Source organism: Pan paniscus, chromosome 13 (genome assembly GCF_029289425.2).
Source record: "Pan paniscus chromosome 13, NHGRI_mPanPan1-v2.0_pri, whole genome shotgun sequence".
NCBI classification, from domain to species: domain Eukaryota; kingdom Metazoa; phylum Chordata; class Mammalia; order Primates; family Hominidae; genus Pan; species Pan paniscus.
This window is the reverse complement of record NC_073262.2, coordinates 120,433,886-120,455,446: the sequence shown is the minus strand read 5'-3', so window position 1 is coordinate 120,455,446 and position 21,561 is coordinate 120,433,886. Positions and strand designations below refer to the sequence as shown.

General features: G+C 52.0%; 1 protein-coding gene across 7 annotated transcripts in view; it reads left to right on the top strand.

Annotated features, from left to right (window-relative positions):
- The window catches only part of TNS1 (tensin 1), a 212,226-nt gene extending 190,665 nt beyond the window's left edge, over window positions 1-21,561 (top strand). For 5 of the 7 annotated variants that reach the window (XM_034955105.3, XM_034955104.3, XM_008971927.6 and 2 more), the window contains 10 exons: window positions 1,712-2,781; window positions 5,469-5,555; window positions 6,651-6,782; window positions 7,160-7,252; window positions 8,022-8,099; window positions 10,145-10,216; window positions 10,473-10,641; window positions 11,477-11,545; window positions 12,039-12,071; window positions 16,758-21,561. In XM_034955105.3, coding sequence (XP_034810996.2) covers window positions 1,712-2,781; window positions 5,469-5,555; window positions 6,651-6,782; window positions 7,160-7,252; window positions 8,022-8,099; window positions 10,145-10,216; window positions 10,473-10,641; window positions 11,477-11,545; window positions 12,039-12,071; window positions 16,758-16,902 — 1,948 coding nt within the window. In that variant the 3' untranslated portion in view covers window positions 16,903-21,561. The remainder of the gene's footprint in view (window positions 1-1,711; window positions 2,782-5,468; window positions 5,556-6,650; window positions 6,783-7,159; window positions 7,253-8,021; window positions 8,100-10,144; window positions 10,217-10,472; window positions 10,642-11,476; window positions 11,546-12,038; window positions 12,072-16,757) is intronic. The other 2 variants (XM_063595275.1, XM_063595276.1) reach the window with 1 other exon arrangement.

The following is a 21,561-nucleotide window of genomic DNA, read 5'->3' as shown; positions in this document are numbered from 1 at the left end:
AGGGGAGCAGATGAGCAGAGGCAACTGTCTTCTGGATTCTAAGCCAAGCATTCCCCTTCCCCAGCCTCTTAACAGGCAGCAGCCTGTGTTGCTCAGGAGGCCTGACTCTGGCCGAGGGTTGCATTTCCTATTTTAAAGGAAAGGGGATTTTCCTAAGTTGCCCCAGCCAACCATTGTTGACATTCAGTGAGCCCTGGCATTAGGAAGTTGTTCATTGTTTCTCACTCAAATCCCTCCTGCTGAAGTGTTGGCCCTTTCCAGGAAGCTAGCCTTTCTCCCCTGGGATTAGCCTTCCAGAACTCCATTTTAGTGTCTCCTTCTCTCACCCTGCTCAGCCTGGCTCTGTCTCCCACTCCTCAGAATCCAGTTTTTTCTGGATTATACCAGGAGGTGGCCTTCTGCTTTGGCCCCTTCTGGGATGCAAGGTAGACTTTGCCCTAGCCTGGCCCCTGACCTTCTCCTTGCCCTTGGCTCTTGCCTGGCCCAAGAGCACACCCCCGACCAAAACCTCATATCACCCCGTGAACCTGAGCTTATCCAGCCTGGCCCAGGGAGGGCCAGCCCACAACAAGATCCTTCCAGCCTGCAGCTCCAGGTTTTGGCCCATTGGCTAAGTAAGGACCTCTCCCCATGGGGGGTTCCTGTTGCACAGCCTGCCTGCTCCCTCCCTACAGCTACTAGTTTATGTAAGGCCCCTGTCAACCTTTGTTTCTCTCACCATAGATGGATAGAAATTTGGGTCTAGAAGGAGTCAGGGTCACCTAATCCAGTCCTGTCATTTTCCACATGGAAAAACTTTAACAAGCAAAAAAACTCACTGGCCATCACATTTTACTGCTGTGCTTTCATATGTCACTCCATGCAGACCTAGACTTAACTTTACAAGGGAACCTTTGATTGTGGCAATTACCCCAGGTATAGTCTCCTCTGAACTGAATTGTTTCAGAGTCAGAATTGGTAGTGACCTCTGAGCTCATCTCATCTAACCTCCCAATGCAGGAAATTCCCTCTACAACATTCAGGCCAATAGGTCTGTCAGCCTCTGCTTAAATGCTCCTAATGACAGGAGCCTCATTACCACGCAAGACAGCTTTCTCCATTGGTGGCCACATCCCCAGTGGCTGGAGAGCAGACCTTACAATGACCTCAAATCCCCTGATGTGAAACCTTCCCCTGTGATTCCTTGTCTTTGCTTTTTTGGAGCCATCTAGGAGTGAAAGCCCAATTCTAGCACTCTCAGTCAATGTTTGAGGATGATGATATCACACTTGAGGAAACTGAGTCAAGGCAGGGCTACTCCCAGTAGGAACAGGAGCCAGGAAACTCCATTGGGAACTTCTGTGATGCTGGAGGCTATAACATGACAGCCACCTCCAGTTTGATAGGAGAGGGCTCTTCACTTTGACATAGCTCAGGAGTGAGCATAGTGCAGTAGGGAAGACATGGGCTTTGGAATCAGACACAGCTAAGTTGAAACCCTGGTCTTTTATTAGCAGTGTGGTACTAAGCCTACTGCTTAACCTCCCTGAGCCTCAGTTTCTTCTTCTGATGGTTCTGTAAGGTAACGTATAAAACCCTGATGTCCTTCCGCACTGCCAGTGGGCCCATTCTTACTGTTGTTCATGGTTGGAGGGAGGGCAGACAGCCTGCTGTAAATCCACCCTTCATTCAGTTCTGTCCACTGACATCGCAACCTGCCATCTCTCTGCAGCACTTCAGTGGGGAGTTTCCCATCGGGAGAGAGCAGTGACCACGGTCCCCGGACACCCACCCAGCCTCTGTTGGAGTCTGGCTTCCGCTCAGGCAGCCTGGGACAGCCCAGCCCGTCTGCCCAGAGAAACTACCAGAGCTCTTCTCCTCTCCCAACTGTGGGCAGTAGCTACAGCAGCCCCGACTACTCACTTCAGCATTTCAGCTCCTCTCCGGAAAGCCAGGCCCGAGCTCAGTTCAGTGTGGCTGGCGTCCACACGGTGCCTGGGAGCCCTCAGGCGCGCCACAGAACAGTGGGCACCAACACTCCCCCTAGTCCTGGCTTCGGCCGGCGGGCCATCAATCCCAGCATGGCTGCCCCCAGCAGTCCCAGTTTGAGCCATCGCCAGATGATGGGTCCACCAGGCACTGGCTTCCATGGTAGCACCGTCTCCAGCCCCCAGAGCAGTGCAGCGACCACCCCGGGGAGCCCCAGCCTGGGTCGGCACCCAGCAGGGGCCTACCAGGTTTCCGGCCTCCACAACAATGTGGCCACCACCCCGGGGAGTCCCAGCCTGGGCCGGCACCCTGGGGCTCACCAAGGCAACCTGGCCTCCGGTCTCCATAGCAATGCAATAGCCAGCCCTGGAAGCCCCAGCCTGGGCCGTCACCTCGGAGGGTCTGGATCTGTGGTTCCCGGCAGCCCCTGCTTGGACCGGCATGTGGCCTATGGTGGCTATTCTACCCCCGAGGATCGGAGACCCACACTGTCCCGGCAGAGCAGTGCCTCTGGCTACCAGGCTCCTTCCACGCCCTCCTTCCCTGTCTCCCCTGCCTACTACCCTGCCCTGAGCAGCCCTGCCACCTCCCCGTCACCAGACTCCGCAGCCTTCCGGCAAGGGAGCCCAACACCAGCCTTGCCAGAGAAGCGAAGGATGTCAGTGGGAGACAGGGCAGGCAGCCTCCCCAACTATGCCACCATCAATGGGAAGGTGTCTTCGCCTGTCGCCAGTGGCATGTCCAGTCCCAGCGGGGGCAGCACCATCTCCTTCTCCCACACTCTGCCCGACTTCTCCAAGTACTCCATGCCAGGTGGGCCTCTCCCCCTTCCATTTTCACCTCTCCTGCTGATGAAGTAAGTACAAGAGTGAAATATCTATCCCAGTGTCTATTCTGACATTCCCTTGGCAGACGACCCTGGGTGAATCACTGACTTCTGGGACTTAGTTTCTTTATCCGTATAAGGAGAGTTGGAGGTATCCTTACGATACGTGTGCTGTGGTTGTGGATGCTGAGATGAGGATGTGGATACAGATGAGGATGATAAAAATCATAATGAATAGTATTACTGTTATGATTATCATCGTCCTCATAGCCATTACCACTCATTGAGCACATGCTGTGTGCCAGGCTCTGAGCTGAGTACTGTCTCATTTAAGCTTCTTGGCCACTTGGTCAAGTAGGTATTAATATTATTAACCCCAGTTTACAAACTGAGGCTTAGAGGCTCTGTCACTTGTCTAGTATCATACAGTCAAGAAATGGCAGAGCCAAGGCTTCCAATCCAGGCCACGCCACCCCAAAACTAATGGTCTTCAAGCATCACTGGAGTTGTCTTTATCATGTGTCCATATCTTGGGGGTCATATTTAGCATGACCTTGAAAACCTGCCTTCCAAACCTGGATCTCCATACCTTTGCCAGGCCCACAGTGCCACATCACTCCTCATAGACCCAACTTCATCGAAACTCATGCAGGTTTGTGCAGTGAATTCTTCACTTATCGCCAGAACTTGCCACCTTTGCCTCTACTTAGAAAGCTCATTGTCTAAACACAAAGGCCAACTTTGAACTTGACTGTGTGCACAGTGGCCCTGGACGTTTGAGGCAGATTTAGAATGTTTTGGGCAGCCTCAGATGGCCCCAGCTGCCTAGATTCTCCCGGCGTCACTCTCAGGTCCTGCCCTGAGCCTGCCAAGCCAGGACACCTAGAATGACCCTGCACCCCCTGTTTCCTGCCGCCCACCGGGGACATCTGGTTCCCAGCCCCTCTCCTTGAAGGATGCAAAACTTCTAGTAGCTGGGACACTTCCTGTTTCCCACCATCTTCCCTGCTTAAAATAGCCTTTGGAGTCAACACAGGAAGGCACGTGGGACTGCAGCCGCCTCTGACAGCTCGTTAAACAGGCCACGGCAGCAGTGGGGCCTGGGGCTTCAGACAGAGAAAGGCAGCCTGCAGCAGTTGCATGGCCCAGCTGCCTAACCCAGAGACCTTCCTTAGCACACGGCTGCCAGGAAAGGGAGCCGACCTCTCCCCTCACGCTCGCCCGGAGACAGATCCCAGAAGCATAAGGGAGTGTAAATCATAGGTTGAAATTGACTAAGCACTGGAGACACAACTTGTGTCTCCTGATCTGCTCTCTTAACTTTGCAGTGTCTTTCATGCCAACTTCTGTCTCTGAAGACAGGAGAGGAAAAATGTGGAATCCTCATCTTTTTCTATTCTCCCTCCCTTTTTGTGTTTTCTTTGGTGCCAAAAGCTGAAGGAAGAGGTTGAGAGTGAGGGCCGCACATCCTGATGCTTAGACAGGAAGATACAGTTTAGCTGGTCCTAAACTGACTGCTAGGGCCTCTTACCAAGGTCACCATCTGTGTGACTTGGGCAAGTCACTTCTCATCTCTGAATTTCTCATTTTATGTAAAATTAGGCAGTTGGACTGTGTCCTGTCTGAGCTCCCTCCGGAATCTAATATTCTATGACAAATTCCCAAGGTCTGCAGAGTCTGGGCATGGGTGTGTGTGGGTGTTGTCTGCCTGAGAAGTGGGGTGCCTGACATGCAGTAGATGGCCTCTAGATTCTAGGCCAGCCATCACCTGTTTGATCCAAAGAGAAGTGATTTTTTTTTGTTCTATGTGATGCAGAACATAGGCTTTCCCTGTGGAAAGTGAGGAGAGGCCTGGGGAAAAGGGGGCAGAAATGGATCTTTCTGCCCTCATCTTCATGGTGGGTATGCTGAAGTTGAGAAACTGAACCTGTGGAGAAAGGTTCTAGAAGCAAGTGTTTTAGGCCATGGGAGAAAAGCTGTAGGAAGGCTTTAGTCACAGTCTTCTAGGGAAAGGGGGACACGGGGTGGAGGAAGGCTTTCAGTGGGCTCTGTGGGAATGCAGTGCCAGGCCCTCCACCAGGAGGTGGCTCAGCCACCCAGATGGCGGGCAGGGGATAGGGGATGGATGAGGAGGCCGAAGGTCCCTTCCACTGTGTTCGCATTGTGTTCGAGGACATCGGCTTTTGATGTCAGTTTCCTGGGGCTGCCATAACAAAGGACCATGTGCTTAGTGGCTTATAAATGACAGAAATGTGTTCTCTCACAGTTCTGGAGGCTAGAAGTCCAAAATCAAGGTGTTGGCAAGGTTGGCTCCTTCCTGATGTTCTAGAGGAGAATCTGTCTCAGGCCTCTCTCCCAGTTTCTTGTGGCTGCCAGCATCCTTGGTGTCCCTTGGCATGTAGACGCATCACCCCAGTCTCTGCCTGCACCTTCCATGGTGCTCTCCCCTGTGTGTATCTCTGTCTCCTCTCCTTGTAAGGACACCAGGCATACAGGCATACTGGATTAAGGCTCACCCTAATCCTGTGTGACCTCATCTTAATTTGTCTACATCTGCAAAGACCCTATTTCCAAATAAGGTCAAATTCACAAGCACTGGGGGTCAGTACTTTGATGTATGTTTTGGGTGAACACAATTTAACCCATAACACTTTCTTCCCTTCTCCTGCTTTAGACAACAGCCCGGAGACGCGGGCTAAAGTGAAGTTTGTCCAGGACACTTCTAAGTATTGGTACAAGCCTGAGATCTCCAGGGAGCAGGGTGAGTGCTGGGCTCTGTGGTGCATCAGAGGTCATAGCTGGCTGAGGCCTGCTGTGTCTTCCCTGGGCAAGGAACAGAGGCAAATTCAGTCCTCTTTGTAGCAGGGGGTCATCACAGAGGGGGCTGGGGTTGAAGTTGGACAGTAGGAAGCACTTCCTGCAGTGAAGTGTGGGAACACAGAAGCAGTGGTTGTAGACACCTCTTGGAAGGGTTCTTAAAAACAGCAAAGCCTTGGTTTTCCTGGGCAAAGTAAAAGGTCTGCTAAGATAATATGAAACCTTAGCTCTCTGTCTGCCTGATGTGGGAGGTTTTTGCATTTTACAGGGAGAGAGAACAAAGTTGGGAATACAGGAATGATTCTCAGGGGAAGGCTGGGTGTGGGACAGGGGTCAGCAACGGCAGCCCATGGGTCAAATCTGGATGCTGCCTGCTTTTGTAAATGAAGTTTTACTGGGGCGCCCCCACACCTGCTGGCTTGCATCCTCCCTGTGCTGCTGTCCTGCTGCGGTGGCAGAGTGGAGTAGTTGTAGCAGAGGCTGCATGGCCTGCGAAGCCTGAAATATTTACTCTCCGGCCATTTACAGAGTAAGTTTGCCAGCCAGGTGTGGTGGTGCACACCTATAATCCCAGCACTTCAGGAGGCCAAGGCAGGGGGATCACTTGGGGCCAGGAGTTCAAGACCAGCCAGGGCAACATAGTGAGATCCTGAATCTACAAAAAAGAAAAAGAAAATGAGCCAGGCAAAATGGCACACACTGAATAGTGGCCTGTGGTCCCAGCTACTGGAGAGGCTGAGGTGGGAGGATCACTTGAGCCCAGGAGGTCGAGGCTGCAGTGAGCCATGATTGTGCCACTGCATGCCAGCCTGAGTGACAGAGTGAGGCCCGGTCTCACAAAAACAAACATAAAAACCCAACAGAATAAGTTTGCCAACCTGAGTACAGGAAGACCCGTAGGAGTAGTTAAATTTTAACTTTAAAGAAAATTCGTCTCACCTAAGAAAGAACGAAGGTCGGTAGGCTCAGTGAGACTTAAGTAAAACTAGCGCCACCAAGGTCTTGCTTCCTCCTCTCTCCTTGTCCCTTCCCCATGCAGCCATCGCGCTCCTCAAGGACCAGGAGCCGGGGGCCTTCATCATCCGGGACAGTCACTCCTTCCGAGGCGCGTACGGGCTGGCCATGAAGGTGTCTTCGCCACCTCCAACCATCATGCAGCAGAATAAAAAAGGTAACCTCATCTCCCAGAATGGGGCTCAGGACCAGGTGAGCTTTACAGTCGCTAAACCTGGAGGTGCTGGAGGGACCCAGGGTGCTGGGCAGGACCTTAACTCCCATCAGGCTCTTCGGAAGAGGGCGTCTTGGGCTTGGTGATGGTTGGGGTCAGAGATTGGGAAAGCAGGACGATTGGGTGCCTGCCATGTGTTTCCTGAGGGGTGGGAGAGCAGCAGTGGGCTCTGCAGTCCATGGGGCTCCAGCCACGTTGTCTCTTCAGTCATTTCTCCCATCTTGGCCCCGCACACTGCGGAAGTTTTGAAGCAGTCTTGGGAGGTGGTGGGAGGAAGCCATGGGAAGGGACTGAGCCTCATTTCTTTCTCTTTGTCCCAGGAGACATGACCCATGAGCTGGTCAGGCATTTTCTGATAGAGACTGGCCCCAGAGGAGTCAAGCTCAAGGGCTGCCCCAATGAGCCAAACTTCGGTGAGCTGTCCCCCTGCCCCCATCTCTACAGTCTGGCCTGAGTCTTGGTCCTGTCCTGGGTTCCTCCAGGGGTCTGACCCCAAGTTCTTGCTGACAGGCTCTGCCAGTCACCCTTGTCATAAATTCAGCAGAGAAAATGAATGGAGGCTTCTCTCCCTCTGCAGTGCGGCTCCTAACTCTGCTAAACTGCAGTCTGTGTTTGTCCTACCCAGCTGGGACTTGTTATCATTATAACTGGAGTAACAATGGTAAAATCAGCTGCCTTAATTGACCACCTACCATGTGAATGTCACAGTCTCAGCACCTTCTATCACATCTGGCCTCACAACCATCCTGTTTGGTAGGGGTCATCCTCCGTAATAGGGAGGAATTGACACATGAAAAAACGAGAGTCATCAAAGTTACATTTACCTGAGAACCAACAGGTGAGAAGTGACTGAGCTGGGATTGGATCCCACAATTCTCTGATCCTTCTGCCCTGTTCTCAGAGGAGCCCCAGTAACTGGGGTGCATTAGGAGCGATGTTAGGAGGAACTTTCTGCAAAGGAAAGTTGTTAGGTAACTTTATGACTGCGAGAGTGAACCTTGGGAATCTTCTCTGTTGGATCTTGTTAAACAAGAGGGTGTGAATTTTCAGCTTTGGTGGTGGGTTGAGGTAGAGGTAATAAAGAAGTGGAAGATTGTGTGTATCGGTGTAAGGGTAGAGGTGGAGGTTTCCCTTCTGGCTTCCAGTATCACTGCCCATGACATGCCGTCTGCCTCCCTACAGGATCGCTGTCTGCCCTGGTCTACCAGCACTCCATCATCCCATTGGCCCTGCCTTGCAAGCTGGTCATTCCAAACCGAGGTAGGAACGTGAGACTCCTGGCTCACCACCACCCACACCCTTGAGCTGGCCCCTGTCATGTCTTGATCCTGCCAGCCACTCCGGACATGGGCCAGGGCTGGAGGACACATGTCATTTTGCCAGTCTGGAGAAACTCAAAACTACTCTCCTTTTCTTCCTATTAAAAAAGAAGAAAAAATTTATGAAAAAGCTTGACTCCAGGAACATACATAAATGGACTTGCCAGATTGTTCAGGAAAACTCTCCATATGAAGAAATTCATATGGAATCCTCAGACCACGTCGTCCCAGGGATGACAGGAGACAGAAGTAGGGGACAGGAGACATGTCCTGGAGGATGAGATGGGCATCTGGGGAAGAGAGTGGGGAGGCAGACTGAGGTGTTGGGGGGTTGGTCTGGAGGAGAGGAGAGAGCAGCCTCAGGAAAGGGAAGGCGGTGCCTAAATGTCGCCAGACTTTCTAATCTGTGTGCTGGGAGGGTGTTCCCTGACTAAGGAGATGCTGAGCTGTTAGGGAAGAGCAAGTCCTGTTTTGATTGTGGGAAGTTGGAATGGACTCCAAGAGCATGAGGACATGCAGGATGAGAATTTGAGTGAGACAGCAGGGCTAGGGAAGGAGTGTTTAGCTTCTCTCATGGAGGCGCATCAGCCCTGGAGCATGGCAGGTGGGCACCTAGAACTCCTCCCAGCATAGGCCTCTACTGCCCAGCCCTCAGCAACACAGGGCCCACCTGAGGGTCACTGGCCTCACCCGCAGTGCAAGGTCTCGGAACGGTCTGGGCTGCCTTCTCCCCACTCTGTCTGTTCAACAATAGGACCTTCAGAAGCGCTCCTAGGCTGTGGCCCTAGGATTTTTTTCTAGTCTTTCTTGGAGCTCCTGGGGCTATGCCCACACATAACACCGCCAGTATTTTTGGACAATTTCTACTTATCCAATTCAGTTCATTGAATTATTAATGGTAATGGACCAATATTATTAGCTTATAAGTTCAAATACAACTTAAATAGCACTATTAACCAATGACAATTCAGACACGAATTGAATTATATTCCTATGGAATTTACCATTGTAGTTCAGCAATTAAAAAACTGTTTAATATTTAGATTGTATAAACCTGTTGTTTTCAAAGTATGGGCCTAGACCGGCAGTGTCAGCATATCCCGGGGACTTCTTAAAAAATGCAAATATTGGCTGGGCATGGTGGTTCATGCCTATAATTTCAGAATTTTGGGAGGCTGAGGTGGAAGGATTGCTTGAAGTGAGGCGTTCAAGACCAGCCTGTAGAAGACCAGAAGACCCTGTTTTTACAAAACAGTAAAAAAATTATCCAGGCATGGTGGCTCATGCCTGTAGTCCCAGCTACTCTGGAGGCTAATGTGGGATAATCTGCTAGAGCATGGGAGTTTGAGGCTGCAGTGAGCTGTGATCATGCCACTGCACTCCAGCCTGGGTGACAGAGCAGGATTCTGTTTCAAAAAAAAAAAAAAAATTATGTACCATGTACAATGTGATGTTTTGATAAATGCATACATTGTGGGTTACATCAAGCTAATATGTCCATCACTCAATTCTTATTAATATTGAAATTAGAGTTATGCTGGATCAATGGTTTAATGAATTAGGGGAATTAGGGGATTTATTGACCTACACAAAGATATATCAATGCAAAACAATAACAGCAATGCCAATTGTCACTTGAAGGCTTGCTTTATGTTAAGCACTGGCTAAGCTGTACATGGAGTCGCTCAAAAACCCAGTGACGTGGGTACCATGATCATCGTCTTTGTTTTATAGATACTTAGTAAGTGCTGGGGTGAGGGTTTGAGCCCAGTTCTGCTGGACTCCAGAGCTCACAACCAGTGTGCTGGCTGCTTAGAGCAATCATCAAACGTTCAGACTGAGCCTAACTCAGGGCTGACTGCCAGGGTCTGGTATGAAAAGCAGCGTTCCTTCTGCCAAAGAGTTGCAGAGCTCACCTTCAGCCCAGCCAAACTTGTGCTTCTTTCCAGCCCTAGGGTTTTAATTCCTACTGAATTTTTGTCTTAGACCCCACAGATGAATCGAAAGATAGCTCCGGCCCTGCCAACTCAACTGCAGACCTGCTGAAACAAGGGGCAGGTGAGTGGTCACCTGAAACTGTACCCATGCCCAGGCCTCTCTTTCTGCCTTCCTGCCCTGACCCCTCCTGCACGTGCAGGCTGGAGGTCTCTCCAGGCCCAAACGTCTCTGGGAAGATCACATTTCTATGTGCAGATGCCTTGGCTCAAGGCTAGCCTGAAATTTATCTGCTACCTTCTCCCTGAAGAATGGATCTGGGTTAATGTCCTCACCCACGCCAGCTCCCATGACTCCCCCTTGGGTTGGTTTCTTCCAGCCTGCAATGTGCTCTTCGTCAACTCTGTGGACATGGAGTCACTCACTGGGCCACAGGCCATCTCTAAAGCCACATCTGAGACGTTGGCTGCAGACCCCACGCCAGCTGCCACCATCGTTCACTTCAAAGTCTCTGCCCAGGGAATCACTCTGACTGACAACCAGAGAAAGTAAGACTCCCCTGCCTGCTCCTGGGTGGGGTTCTCCTTCCTGTGACTCATCTATTCATCCGTGTACCCACACATTTACCAATTGATTGATTCCTTGCACCCAACTGCTCATCTACCTTCTCATCCATCTATCTTGCATCTACCTCCCATCTACCCAGCTACTTATCTATCCATCCATCCATGCACCCATCCACACACCCATCCATGCACCCATCCATGCATCCATCCATCCATCCATCCATCCATCCATCCATCCATCCATCCATGCACCTATCCATCCATCCATCCATCCATCCATCCATCCATCCATCCATCCATCCATTCATGCATCCATCCCTGCATTTATTCATCCCTCATCTATCCCTTACCACCCGTTTTTCCCTTCATCCATCTGTATCTCCATTCATCTATCCATCCACCCATTCATCCATCCTTCTATGAGAATTTGCCAGCATTGGGTATACGGCTGTAAATACAACTGATAAAAAGGACCTGCTTTCTAGGAGCAGAGCCCGTCCACTTGGACTCTCTCCTAACAGTGTCCCTGGCCTCTTTGCTTCTTCTTCCAGCCCCTCCCCACATTTCCTATTCCTCAGTGCCAGTTTCTTCCTTCCCCAGCCCCTAGCATTTGGGATGATTCTATGGCACATCTGTCTCTGTACATTGCTTGGGTCACCAGTGTCAACAGCTCAGGCCATCTTGCTCATAAGAGAGAAGTTGTGTGGACCTGCGATAGCCACAGATGGTGGAAAGGTGGCCTGACCTGCTGGTGGAAGGAGGGGAAAAGCAGCCCCTTCAGCACTCATTCTCTGTTTATCTGATGTCTGTTCTGCAGGCTCTTTTTCAGACGCCACTACCCTCTCAACACTGTTACCTTCTGTGACCTGGATCCACAGGAAAGAAAGTAAGTCTCTTGTACACAGCTTCTCTCCCACACAGCTTTCTAACACTGACGTCTGTGTGGGTGCATGCATGTGCATGTGTGTGTGTGTGTGTGCATGTGCATACATTCTCCATTCAGCTGGAAGGTCTGCCCATGTGTGAGTAATCGTGTTGGGCATCTTTTGAGTCTTTCCCACTATAGATATGGAGACCCTCCCAGGGACTCAGTGCCCACTGCTACCCCCTCTGCCATACCCTGACCTTGAATCTGCTTCTCCTCTCCATGATGGGGAGAGCCCCTCAGGAGGCAGGCTGCAGTGTTCTCTCGACCTTGAATGCATCTGTGTGATCTTGGGCAGCTCCTGTCCCCGGGGAATGGGGGAATGGGGGAATGGGGGGGGAATGGGGGGCAGCTCCTGTCCCCAGACCTTCCTGTAGAGGGTCTGGGCATGGGTGGGGCTGGGCTCTAGGGAGAAAGTACGATGATTTACCCTGAGCCCACTTTCTCTCCACAGGTGGATGAAAACAGAGGGTGGTGCCCCTGCTAAGTAAGTGTGACTTCTTACCCCTGCCCAGCAGGCTGGCCTTTGTACTTCACAGTGAGGGAAGCACGGGGCACATTTAGAAACCAGGGCTGGGGGTAGGGAAAGAGCAGCAAAAACCTTTGTGCCAAGGTCACTCAGCTTCCGAGTGAAGCTTGACCAGGCTTCCAGGCCTTTTGCCTTGTCCTGCCTCGAGGCCAGAGGCCCAGCGTCTGGTCCAGCTGCCTTCACTCTCCCAGGGTTAGAAGCAGCAGGGATGGCAGGAAGTGGACAGAAAACAGTCTTATTAGAAGCAATGGAAATGGGTCAGAGATTGCTTACATGATCTTTTCTGCCCCAATTCTAGCTGCCTTTATTTCTGTTCTTGCTTTTTTGGTGGGCTTTCCTGTGAGTCTTGTGGCCAAGCAAATCAGCCTTATCAGAATGTGGGAGCCCAGAAAGTCTGAATTCTGGGGATGACCCTGGGACCTTCGGGTGGATTCCTCCATCCAGCAGACATGTCCTAGGGGCCTCCAAGGGACTCAGATCCTGCCTGGGTCTCTGACCCTGCCCTCAGGAGGCCCATTGGCACAGCAGATAAGACAGATGTCTAAATAGCACTAAGATGCTTCTGTGATTTTCAAACTGTATTCCAAGGATCCTAGCATCCTTGGATTGCACCTGATGTTCAGAAGGGAGGGAAAGCTCTGCTGCTCTTTGCAGTTGTCTATCAGCAGTAACTAGGGTTTTTTCACAATCACAAAACCAAACAAAATATAGGCATAACCTGGGGTCTGAAGCTGACATGAGACTATCACCATGATCTGTCATCTACTTTTCACTTTGTCAGGATTATTCCAACAGCCCTATTATCCTCACTGATTGACTTTATAATAGGTAAATGTCGTGCTTTTGGATTGCTGTTTATAGCTGTAAAATACTGCTTTCACCTTTATATATGCAGACTTCATATAAGGTTGCTTTAGAAAAACAAAACGTTCACTGTTAAAAAAATGACAGTTGCAAGGGAGGGAGAGGCAGCAAGAGAGTTCAGCTTACGTCTGGGGAGCTCATGCAGGAGAACACATCAGCACCTCAGAGAGGTGGAAAGAGCAGATATTTAAGGATGGGTCTTCAAAGACAGGTTCAATTTGGACAGGTCAAAATGAGAATGGGAGTAGGAGGGGCTATTTCAGGGGAGGGGCCTCATGGCCACCAGCCTGCAGGCTCCCCAAGGGAAGGGCCATGTCTGACACGTGGGGAGGTGGTATATATTTGTTGAGTGAAGAAATGAGAGAATGGAGGCTGGAAGAGCAGAGGCAGGAGGAGGCTAGTGAGAATGCCTCAGTCCGAATGAATGGACTGACTAGTCTATCACATGGTCAGTGATGGTAGCTTAGGAGAGGCCATGTGGGATGGTGGGGTTCAGCCTTGTCCAGGCTTCATAGGGTCATCAGTGCTTTGAGTTCCTGCATCTCCCGTGTCTCTGCTGGCCACAGCGGCAGGCTGGAACTTCATGTTTGAAGGGGCTTGTGCTCACTCACCACAGGGCCCTGCGAGGGGAGAAGGTCAGGGACAGAAGGGAACTGGGCCCCCAAGCCTGGAAATCCCTCTTTTCCTCCTTCAGGAGCTGGTTTTGAGTTGAGCCTCCTGCTGAAGAAGCTTTGATGGGTGGGGCAGATGCCACAGGGAGAGGCCAAGCAGGGCAGTGGGCTAACAGGGAATCATGACAGGGACGAGTTGAGGCCAGCCAGGGATCTCATGTGCAAAATTCAAGGAGATGTTAGATCTTGGGATCTTGCAAGTGCTTCCTCCTGCCCTTGCGGGCTGAGGCTTCTTGCCTGGATCTATTCCTTGTGGCAGATGACAGGACTGGGCTATTGCAGGAGCCCGGAAGCCACAGCTGAAAGAAATATCAGGGGAGGGCAGGCTCGGTGCTCCAGTCAGGTGCAGTTGCCAGGTCTCCATCCTGGTAGACACCCGCAGCCAGGGCTGGCATGCTTCCTCCCTCTGCCAGGACCACCCCCACCCCTGCTCAGGGTCTGAGCCAGCTGGGAAAGGGAGGTGCTGGGGGATGCCCTGTGGATCCCAGCTCCCCCACTACCTGGGCATTATCCCAGGCCTTTGGCCCTGTTGCTCCTGGCCCCTGAAACAAGACTGGAGGAGCAGAGCTGTAGGAAATGCTGGATTGTGTGTGTGGTGTGTGTATATGTTGTGTTTGTGTGCGTGTTGTGTGTGTGGTGTGTATATGTTGTGTATGTGTGTGGTCTGTATATGTATGTATGCATGGTTTGTGTGTGTGTGGTATATGTGTGTGTAGTATGTGTGTGGTGTGTATGTGTGGTGTGTGCAGCGGTGTGTGTGTGGTGTATGCATGTGGTGATGTGTGTGATGTGTGTATGTGTGTGGTGATATGTGTGTTGTGTGTGCGTGATGGTGTGTATGGGTGTGATGGTGTGTGTGCGGTGTGTGGTGTGTGTGCGTAGTGGTGTGTGTGCGTAGTGGTGTGTGATGGTGTGTATGTGTGTGGTGGTGTGTGTGGTGTGTGTATGTGGTGGTGTGCGTGATGTGTGTGTGGTATGTGTGTGGTGTGTATGCATGTGGTGGTTGTGTGTGGTGGTGTGTGGGTGGTGTGTATGTGTGTGGTGGTGTGTATGTATGTGGTGGTGTGTGTGGTGTGTATGTATGTGGTGGTGGTGTGTGTGGTGTGTATGTATGTGGTGGTGGTGTGTGTGGTGTGTATGTATGTGGTGGTGGTGTGTGTGGTGTGTATGTATGTGGTGGTGGTGTGTGTGGTGTGTATGTGTGTGGTGGTGTGTGTGGTGGTGTGTGGGTGGTGTGTGTATGTGGTGGTGTGCGTGATGGTGTGTGTGTGGTGGTATGTGTGTGGTGTGTATTATGTGGTGGTGTGTGTGTGTGGTGGTGTGTGGGTGGTGTGTATGTGTGTGGTGGTGTGTATGTGTGTGGTGGTGTGTGTGGTGTGTGTGTGTGGTGGTAGTGTGTGTGGTGTGTATGTATGTGGTGGTGGTGTGGTGTGTGTGTGGTGGTGTGTGTGGTGGTACGTGTGTGATGGTATGTGTGTGGTGGCATGTGTGTGGTGGTGTGTGGGTGATGTGTATGTATGTGTATGTGGTGGTGTATATGTATGTGGTGGTGTGTGGTGGTATGCAGGTGGTGTGTATGTATGTGGTGGTGTGTGTGGTGTGTGGTGGTGTGTGGTGTGTGGTGTGTGTGTGGTGTGTGGTGTGTGTGTGGTGTGTATGTATGTGGTGGTGTGTATGTGTGTGGCGGTGTGTGTGTGGTGTGTGTGGTGGCATGTGTGTGGTGGTGTGTGTGGTGTGGTGGTGTGTGGTGTATGTGTGGTGTGTGTGGTGTGTGTGGTGGTGTGTGTGTGGTGTGTGTGTGGTGTGTATGTATGTGGTGGTGTGTATGTGTGTGGCGTGTGTGTGGTGTGTGTGGTGGCATGTGTGTGGTGTGTGTGTGGTGTGTGGTGTGTGTGGTGGTGTGTGTGTGGTGTGTGTGTGGTGTGTGGTGTGTGGTGGTGTGTGTGTGGTGGTGTGTGTGTGGTGTGTGGTGTGTGTGGTGGTGTGTGTGGTGTGTGTGTGGTGGTGTGTGGTGGTGTGTGTGGTGTGTGGTGGTGTGTGTGGTGTGTGTGTGGTGGTGTGTGTGTGGTGGTGTGTGTGGTGTGTGGTGGTGTGTGGTGGTTGTGTGGTGTGTGTGGTGTGTGTGGTGTGTGGTGTGTGTGGTGTGTGTGTGGTGGTGTGTGGTGGTGTGTGTGGTGTGTGGTGGTGTGTGTGGTGTGTGTGTGGTGGTGTGTGTGGTGTGTGTGGTGGTGTGTGTGTGGTGTGTGGTGGTGTGTGTGATGGTGTGTATGTGTGTGGTGCATGTGTGTGGTGGTTTGTACACACAGGCACACAGGGACCAGCAGAATCCCCCTTTGCTAACTTCAGCTGCCGTGGTCCTGTGGTAGGGAGAGGGGTTTTCATAGGAATCTCCAGCTGTCCTCATTTCCCCATCTCGCTCTAATTAGCAACATGCTGGCTGGGAGGGGACCTGAGCTCACATTCTGTTCTCTGCCCTCATATTTTTAACTCTGTTTTGCAAAGAGAACGCTGGGTCACTCCAGTCCTGCGGGTGGGGGTGGGGAACGGGTGTGGGGTCCACCTTCCCTTTTATTTTCTGGCTTCCAAGGTTCTTGAGCCCAGGAAGAATAAGTGTGTGTGTGTGGAGGGGTGTGAACTACTTGACCTTTGTCTCCCTGACCTTGTGGTGTCTGAGGAGGCTGAGCCGTTTGCAGGCAGACAGCACTTTCCTGATTGGCATATGTGTTGTGTGTAAGAGCAGTCAGTAGGGGTAGGGCTGGGATGGGAGGGGAGAGGCCTGTCTAGGAATGTTCCCATTTTATTTTGGTCTCCTCCCCACCCCTCACTATCCAGCCTTGTCAATCCTCTGCAGCTCCCCTCGCACCCCTTCAAAGGGGATTTCTGCCCACCCTTAAACAAGGTGGGACACTGTCTCTAGGACTTGGCTTGTGGTCAGGGGAGTGCACAGAGGATTCTCTTCTGCACCTCTCCGAGTCCCTGATGCTGAGGCCTACTGGAGGGATGGGGAAGAGAGGTTGGCCTGAGACCAGCTTGCTCACCTGGGCTGCTGTCCACCTCCTGGGGTTCCACTTGCCCTCCCCTCATGCCCGTTGCCCTCTCCCACCTGCAGGCTCTTCGGCTTCGTGGCCCGGAAGCAGGGCAGCACCACGGACAACGCCTGCCACCTCTTTGCTGAGCTTGACCCCAACCAGCCGGCCTCTGCCATCGTCAACTTCGTCTCCAAGGTCATGCTGAATGCCGGCCAAAAGAGATGAACCCTGCCCCTTGCCCAGGGCCAGTGCCATGGGGAAGGGGCTTGTGGGGAGGGGACCCATGAATCCTGACCACTCTTGAACCCAGAAGGAGGACTTTGGGCCAATTTCGGAGGAGAGAAGAAAGTGCAACGTGGGGAGAGGGAAGTGAATTGCAGAGGGGAGGGGGAAGAGAGAGAGAGAGAGAGAGAAAGAAAAAGATGGAGGAGAAGAACTTGGATTCCCCTGGGTAGATGGAAACTGCAAAAACCCAAAGCCTCCAAAACTAACCAGGTCCACCTAACACCCCCTCCCTCCCCTAAGAAGATGGATGTCCTCAAAAGAGAAGGAACAAACCTCCTTGGGAATCCACATTTTTTGGGGGAATGGAAAAGATCTCTCTCCCTAACTCAACTGCTTTGCAAGGGGAAATCAAGCTGGGAGAATCTTTTTCTGGCCACCTGTAGGGTAGGTTGTCAAACCAAACAGAGCCACCGTGGGACATCAAGTGGCAGAACTTGTTCGCTTGAAAGTATCTCAGACCCAAGGCACCTCAGGTCTCTTTGCTGTGCCTCCACTATATTGTCGTGTGGGTGTGTGTCTGCACCCACATCCTCACACATTGATCTAGATCTGCCTTTATCCACTCGAATTATAAACAGCTCGGCTTGTCCTTGTCCCATGTGTTTGTAGACACACATGCATACTGTCCAAAGATTAGGGTTGGCGGTGGCAGCGCAGCAGGGGAGGGACAAACAACCAAGCTATGGGTGACAGAGGCTCTCTCCTGGTGCCTGCACCTGCACTCTAGTGACCCTGGGTGCCGCCAGACCCTTCTCCTCTACAAAGACCCCAGCAGGAGTGGGAGGGTCTGCAATGGCATCGCCCTGTCCTGCCTTGGCCAGAAGCCTGGAGCTTTGGTTTGAGGAGGTAGAGATATGTGTATCCATAGGAAGAGATCTGTCAGAACAGGCAGCTGTTGAGCTCGGGGTGTCTTCCCCAAGGCATGTGGCTCAGCAGCAAGAAAGGCAAGTTGCTCCTGCTGGGGCCCTGGACTCTGCCTTAGCTCCCACTCTCAGCCTTGTTATTGGGTTTCATGCCCCTGGACCAGCCTTATCTCAGACCTGCTTACCTGCATGATGCCTTTTTGGGGGCTGGGGATTGAGTCTTGCTGCTCTGCCCAGCCCTGTTCTATTCTGCAGGGTCCCTGTGTTGGAATTCACCCTGGGGAACCTACTTTCTGCTCAGCGAGGCTCCGGCCAGAAACCTGGAGTCCTTATCCTCCCCTCTGTAAGTGTTTTAGGGTCTGGCTTTTGCAGGCACCCTCTGACCTCAGCAGAGCTCCTGGGCCTGCTGCCTGTACACCACATCGCCTACCTACAATGCCAAAGCCTCACTGTCACCCTTTCTGCCTTGGTTTCCCTAGCTGAGCCACGCTGCCCATGCAGCAGAGGGCAGAAGGCTTGCACTTGGGCCAAAGGGCCTAAGGTCCACTGGACAGTTGGGAAAACACCTGACCACCATTTAAGAACTCTAAGCCAGAATGGAAAATTCACCAGGACTCCATTCTTAAGCCTATGGGAGTCCCCTAGAGAGAGGCATTGTACTGATATATAAATATTATATAATATATACATGAGACATACTGACAGAATCTGTAAGCTAATAAAATGTAAGAAAAGGTTAAAAAAAGAATAGGTAAATTGACAAGAAGTATTTATTGTTTTTCCATATTGCTTTATTGCCTTCCCTGGGGATGAACCAATTCCTATCCTTTTTTATATGTGTAAGTAAAGCCTGAAGTGTAGGGGGCCTTTGTTCTTGGAGCAGCCAGGGTCTCCTTGCCCTGGCCTTGGCCTTCCCTAGACTGTGTGGGGCTCAGCATTGGGAGGGGTTGCACATGTCCCACCCTTTGGCCCCCTTACTTTTCAGCAAGCCAGGGGCCCAGCAGTCAGCTCCCAGGTTGTGTGGGGAGCTGTCCCTGCCTCTGCAGGCCTGAGCGAGTGTGTGAGCATGCGGGGACATGGGTGTGTATGGCACACATAGGTGCGTGTGTGCCTTTTGTATTTTTTCTCCGCCAAGGAGCTGTGTCAGTGTGGACGTTCTGTTTCAGGGAGTTGGAAAGGAGGGTGTCTGCAGAAGGTGGAGAGCGGGGCAGAGGCCCCACTGGCCACCCCCTGCTTCCCAGAGTGAAACCTTGTGCCTGGTGACCAAAGTCCCTCCAAAGTGCTCTTCCTTCTGAGTTATTCAAGCCAAATATCTGGGTTTCCCCCTCTCCTCATTCCCTAGCAAACCCCAATTATCTTCCAAGATAGGAGATATTTCCCATCCCCTTCCTTTGTAAATATCTCATCTCCCACTGGAGAGCCCAGGAGCCTATTCCTGGCATGGATGTTCTGTCCACACTTGAGGCTGGGCAGTGTATCAGACCCTTCAAGCAGCCTGGCTGGGGCCCAGGACTGAGTCTGGGGTCAGCTTTCACAGTCGCTTTTCCCTTCCTCACCACCCACCACAGCCCACCTTGCATGCATGGCCAGCCCCTCCACTCCAGCCTGAGCCATGTGTGCCCCTGCGGGAGGACCCATTCATGCCAGAAAGCTGGTGACTCACTCCCAGCATCCCTGCGGAAGGAGTCAGTTTCTGAGAGTGTGGCTTTTCAAGGCGAATGATGGGGAAGGGTTCCCCAGTCCCCACAGTGGCCCCACCTCTGGGCCCTGCACCAGAGCCCTCCTGTGTCACGGGGGGCTGTGCACCCATGCACACACCTACGCACACACACCACTCCGCACTGCAGTGTATTCTTGCCAAAGATTTCCTTTAAAAGCAAGCACTTTTACTAATTATTATTTTGTAAATGTTTATCTTCTTCTGTCTTCTCCCTCCCTGAATCTATTTTACTGTTGTTTATTGTTGAATCTGTGTGTCAGCCAGGAGAGCGCTGTCTGGCCTTGAACATGGTCTGGGATGGGAAAGGGTCTGGGAGAAGATGGGCAACAAAGAGCCGGGGAGTCATGGACATCGCAGCGACGCAGACCCCAGCAGGTTCAGTCCCGTGCTGCCACCAGCTGTCCAGCTGGGTGTCTGGAGGGAAGAGGGCAGAGGAGGGTCATGTCCCTTCAGCTGGGGGAGGGGCCCAGTGAGCTCCACGTGGCTTTTTCCCAAAGGGAGCAAGAGGGAAGGACTGGGCGAGAAAACAATGGAGAGGGGACCTGAGAAGGAAAACAGGGAGGAAGTGAGCGGTTTGATCAGCCTGCTATCACGGTGTTCTGGCTCTCTTATTTAGCCAGGCGCTTAAGGGACAGATACATCACATCCTAAGTTTGGGAAAGGCCTTTGACCCATCTCATCTGAGCGTCTCCTCCAGTAGCTCTGAAAGCTGTGGACACCAATGGCCAGGATTCCTTCTCCCCTGGTTTTTGAGGATCCCTGGGTCTTCTGAGACTGGCCAGGAGAGGGATGGTGGGGCCAGTGGTTGTGTGAGAGCAGGAGGGGCAGCCCTCCTGGACAAGTGTGATCCCCCTATAAAGGGCTCTCAGGAGGTTGGTGAGTAGGAGATTCTGCCTTGTTCTGATGAGCCTGTGCAGGGGCTCCAGGAGAGCATGCTGTCCAGGGGACACAGAAGGGTGGTGAGTGTGATCAAATCTAGTCTCACTCCCACTTTTTAGTCTCACTCCTACTTTTGTCCACCACCCCTGCCTCCTGGATCTTCTCCCACTTTTTTTTCCCAGCTTTAGGACCTGGGGAGATCCTGTGAGTCAAGGGAGACACCCAATCCTGCCCCCACACTCGGGGTCCTCCAAGAGGTTGGGGGGCAGAGTCCCAGAGCAGCCCTTTACCCCAGGTCCAGGCCCTGGAATCCTGAGACTCGCGTTTCCTTGGCCAGTGGTAACACAGGACGTGTGTGCGCATGTGCAAGTGTGGATGTATGTGTGTACGTGTGTTTTGCTCATTTCTTTAGGGAACTTGGGAGTCGGGGTTGGAGGTGCTGGGCAATGGAACTTCAAATTCAATGTCGCCCAGCAGTGAGGGGAGTCGGGAGGTGAGGCCTGTAGGGCAACCAATTGGTGGAGTCTCAGCGATAGCCCAGGTGAGAAGTGGGCCACCCAGAGGGGCAGGGTGGGGGCCTCGGGCAGATCTGTCCCTCTTGGCCCCTCTGTCCTCAAATGTCCAAAATGTTGGAGGACCTCTGTTCATATCCCACGCCTGGGCTCTTGCCAGCAGTGGAGTTACTGTAGAGGGATGTCCCAAGCTTGTTTTCCAATCAGTGTTAAGCTGTTTGAAACTCTCCTGTGTCTGTGTTTTTTTTGTGCGTGTGTGTGAGAGCACATCAGTGTGCAGGCTGTGTTTCCCCATTTCTCTCCTCCCTTCAGACCCATCATTGAGAACAAATGTAAGAAATCCCTTCCCACCACCCTCCCTGCCTCCCAGGCCTTCTGCGGGAGAAACAAGATCACCCAGCATCCTCCCCCACCCCAGCTGTGTATTTATATAGATGGAAATATACTTTATATTTTGTATCATCGTGCCTATAGCCGCTGCCACCGTGTATAAATCCTGGTGTATGCTCCTTATCCTGGACATGAATGTATTGTACACTGACGCGTCCCCACTCCTGTACAGCTGCTTTGTTTCTTTGCAATGCATTGTATGGCTTTATAAATGATAAAGTTAAAGAAAACTCTG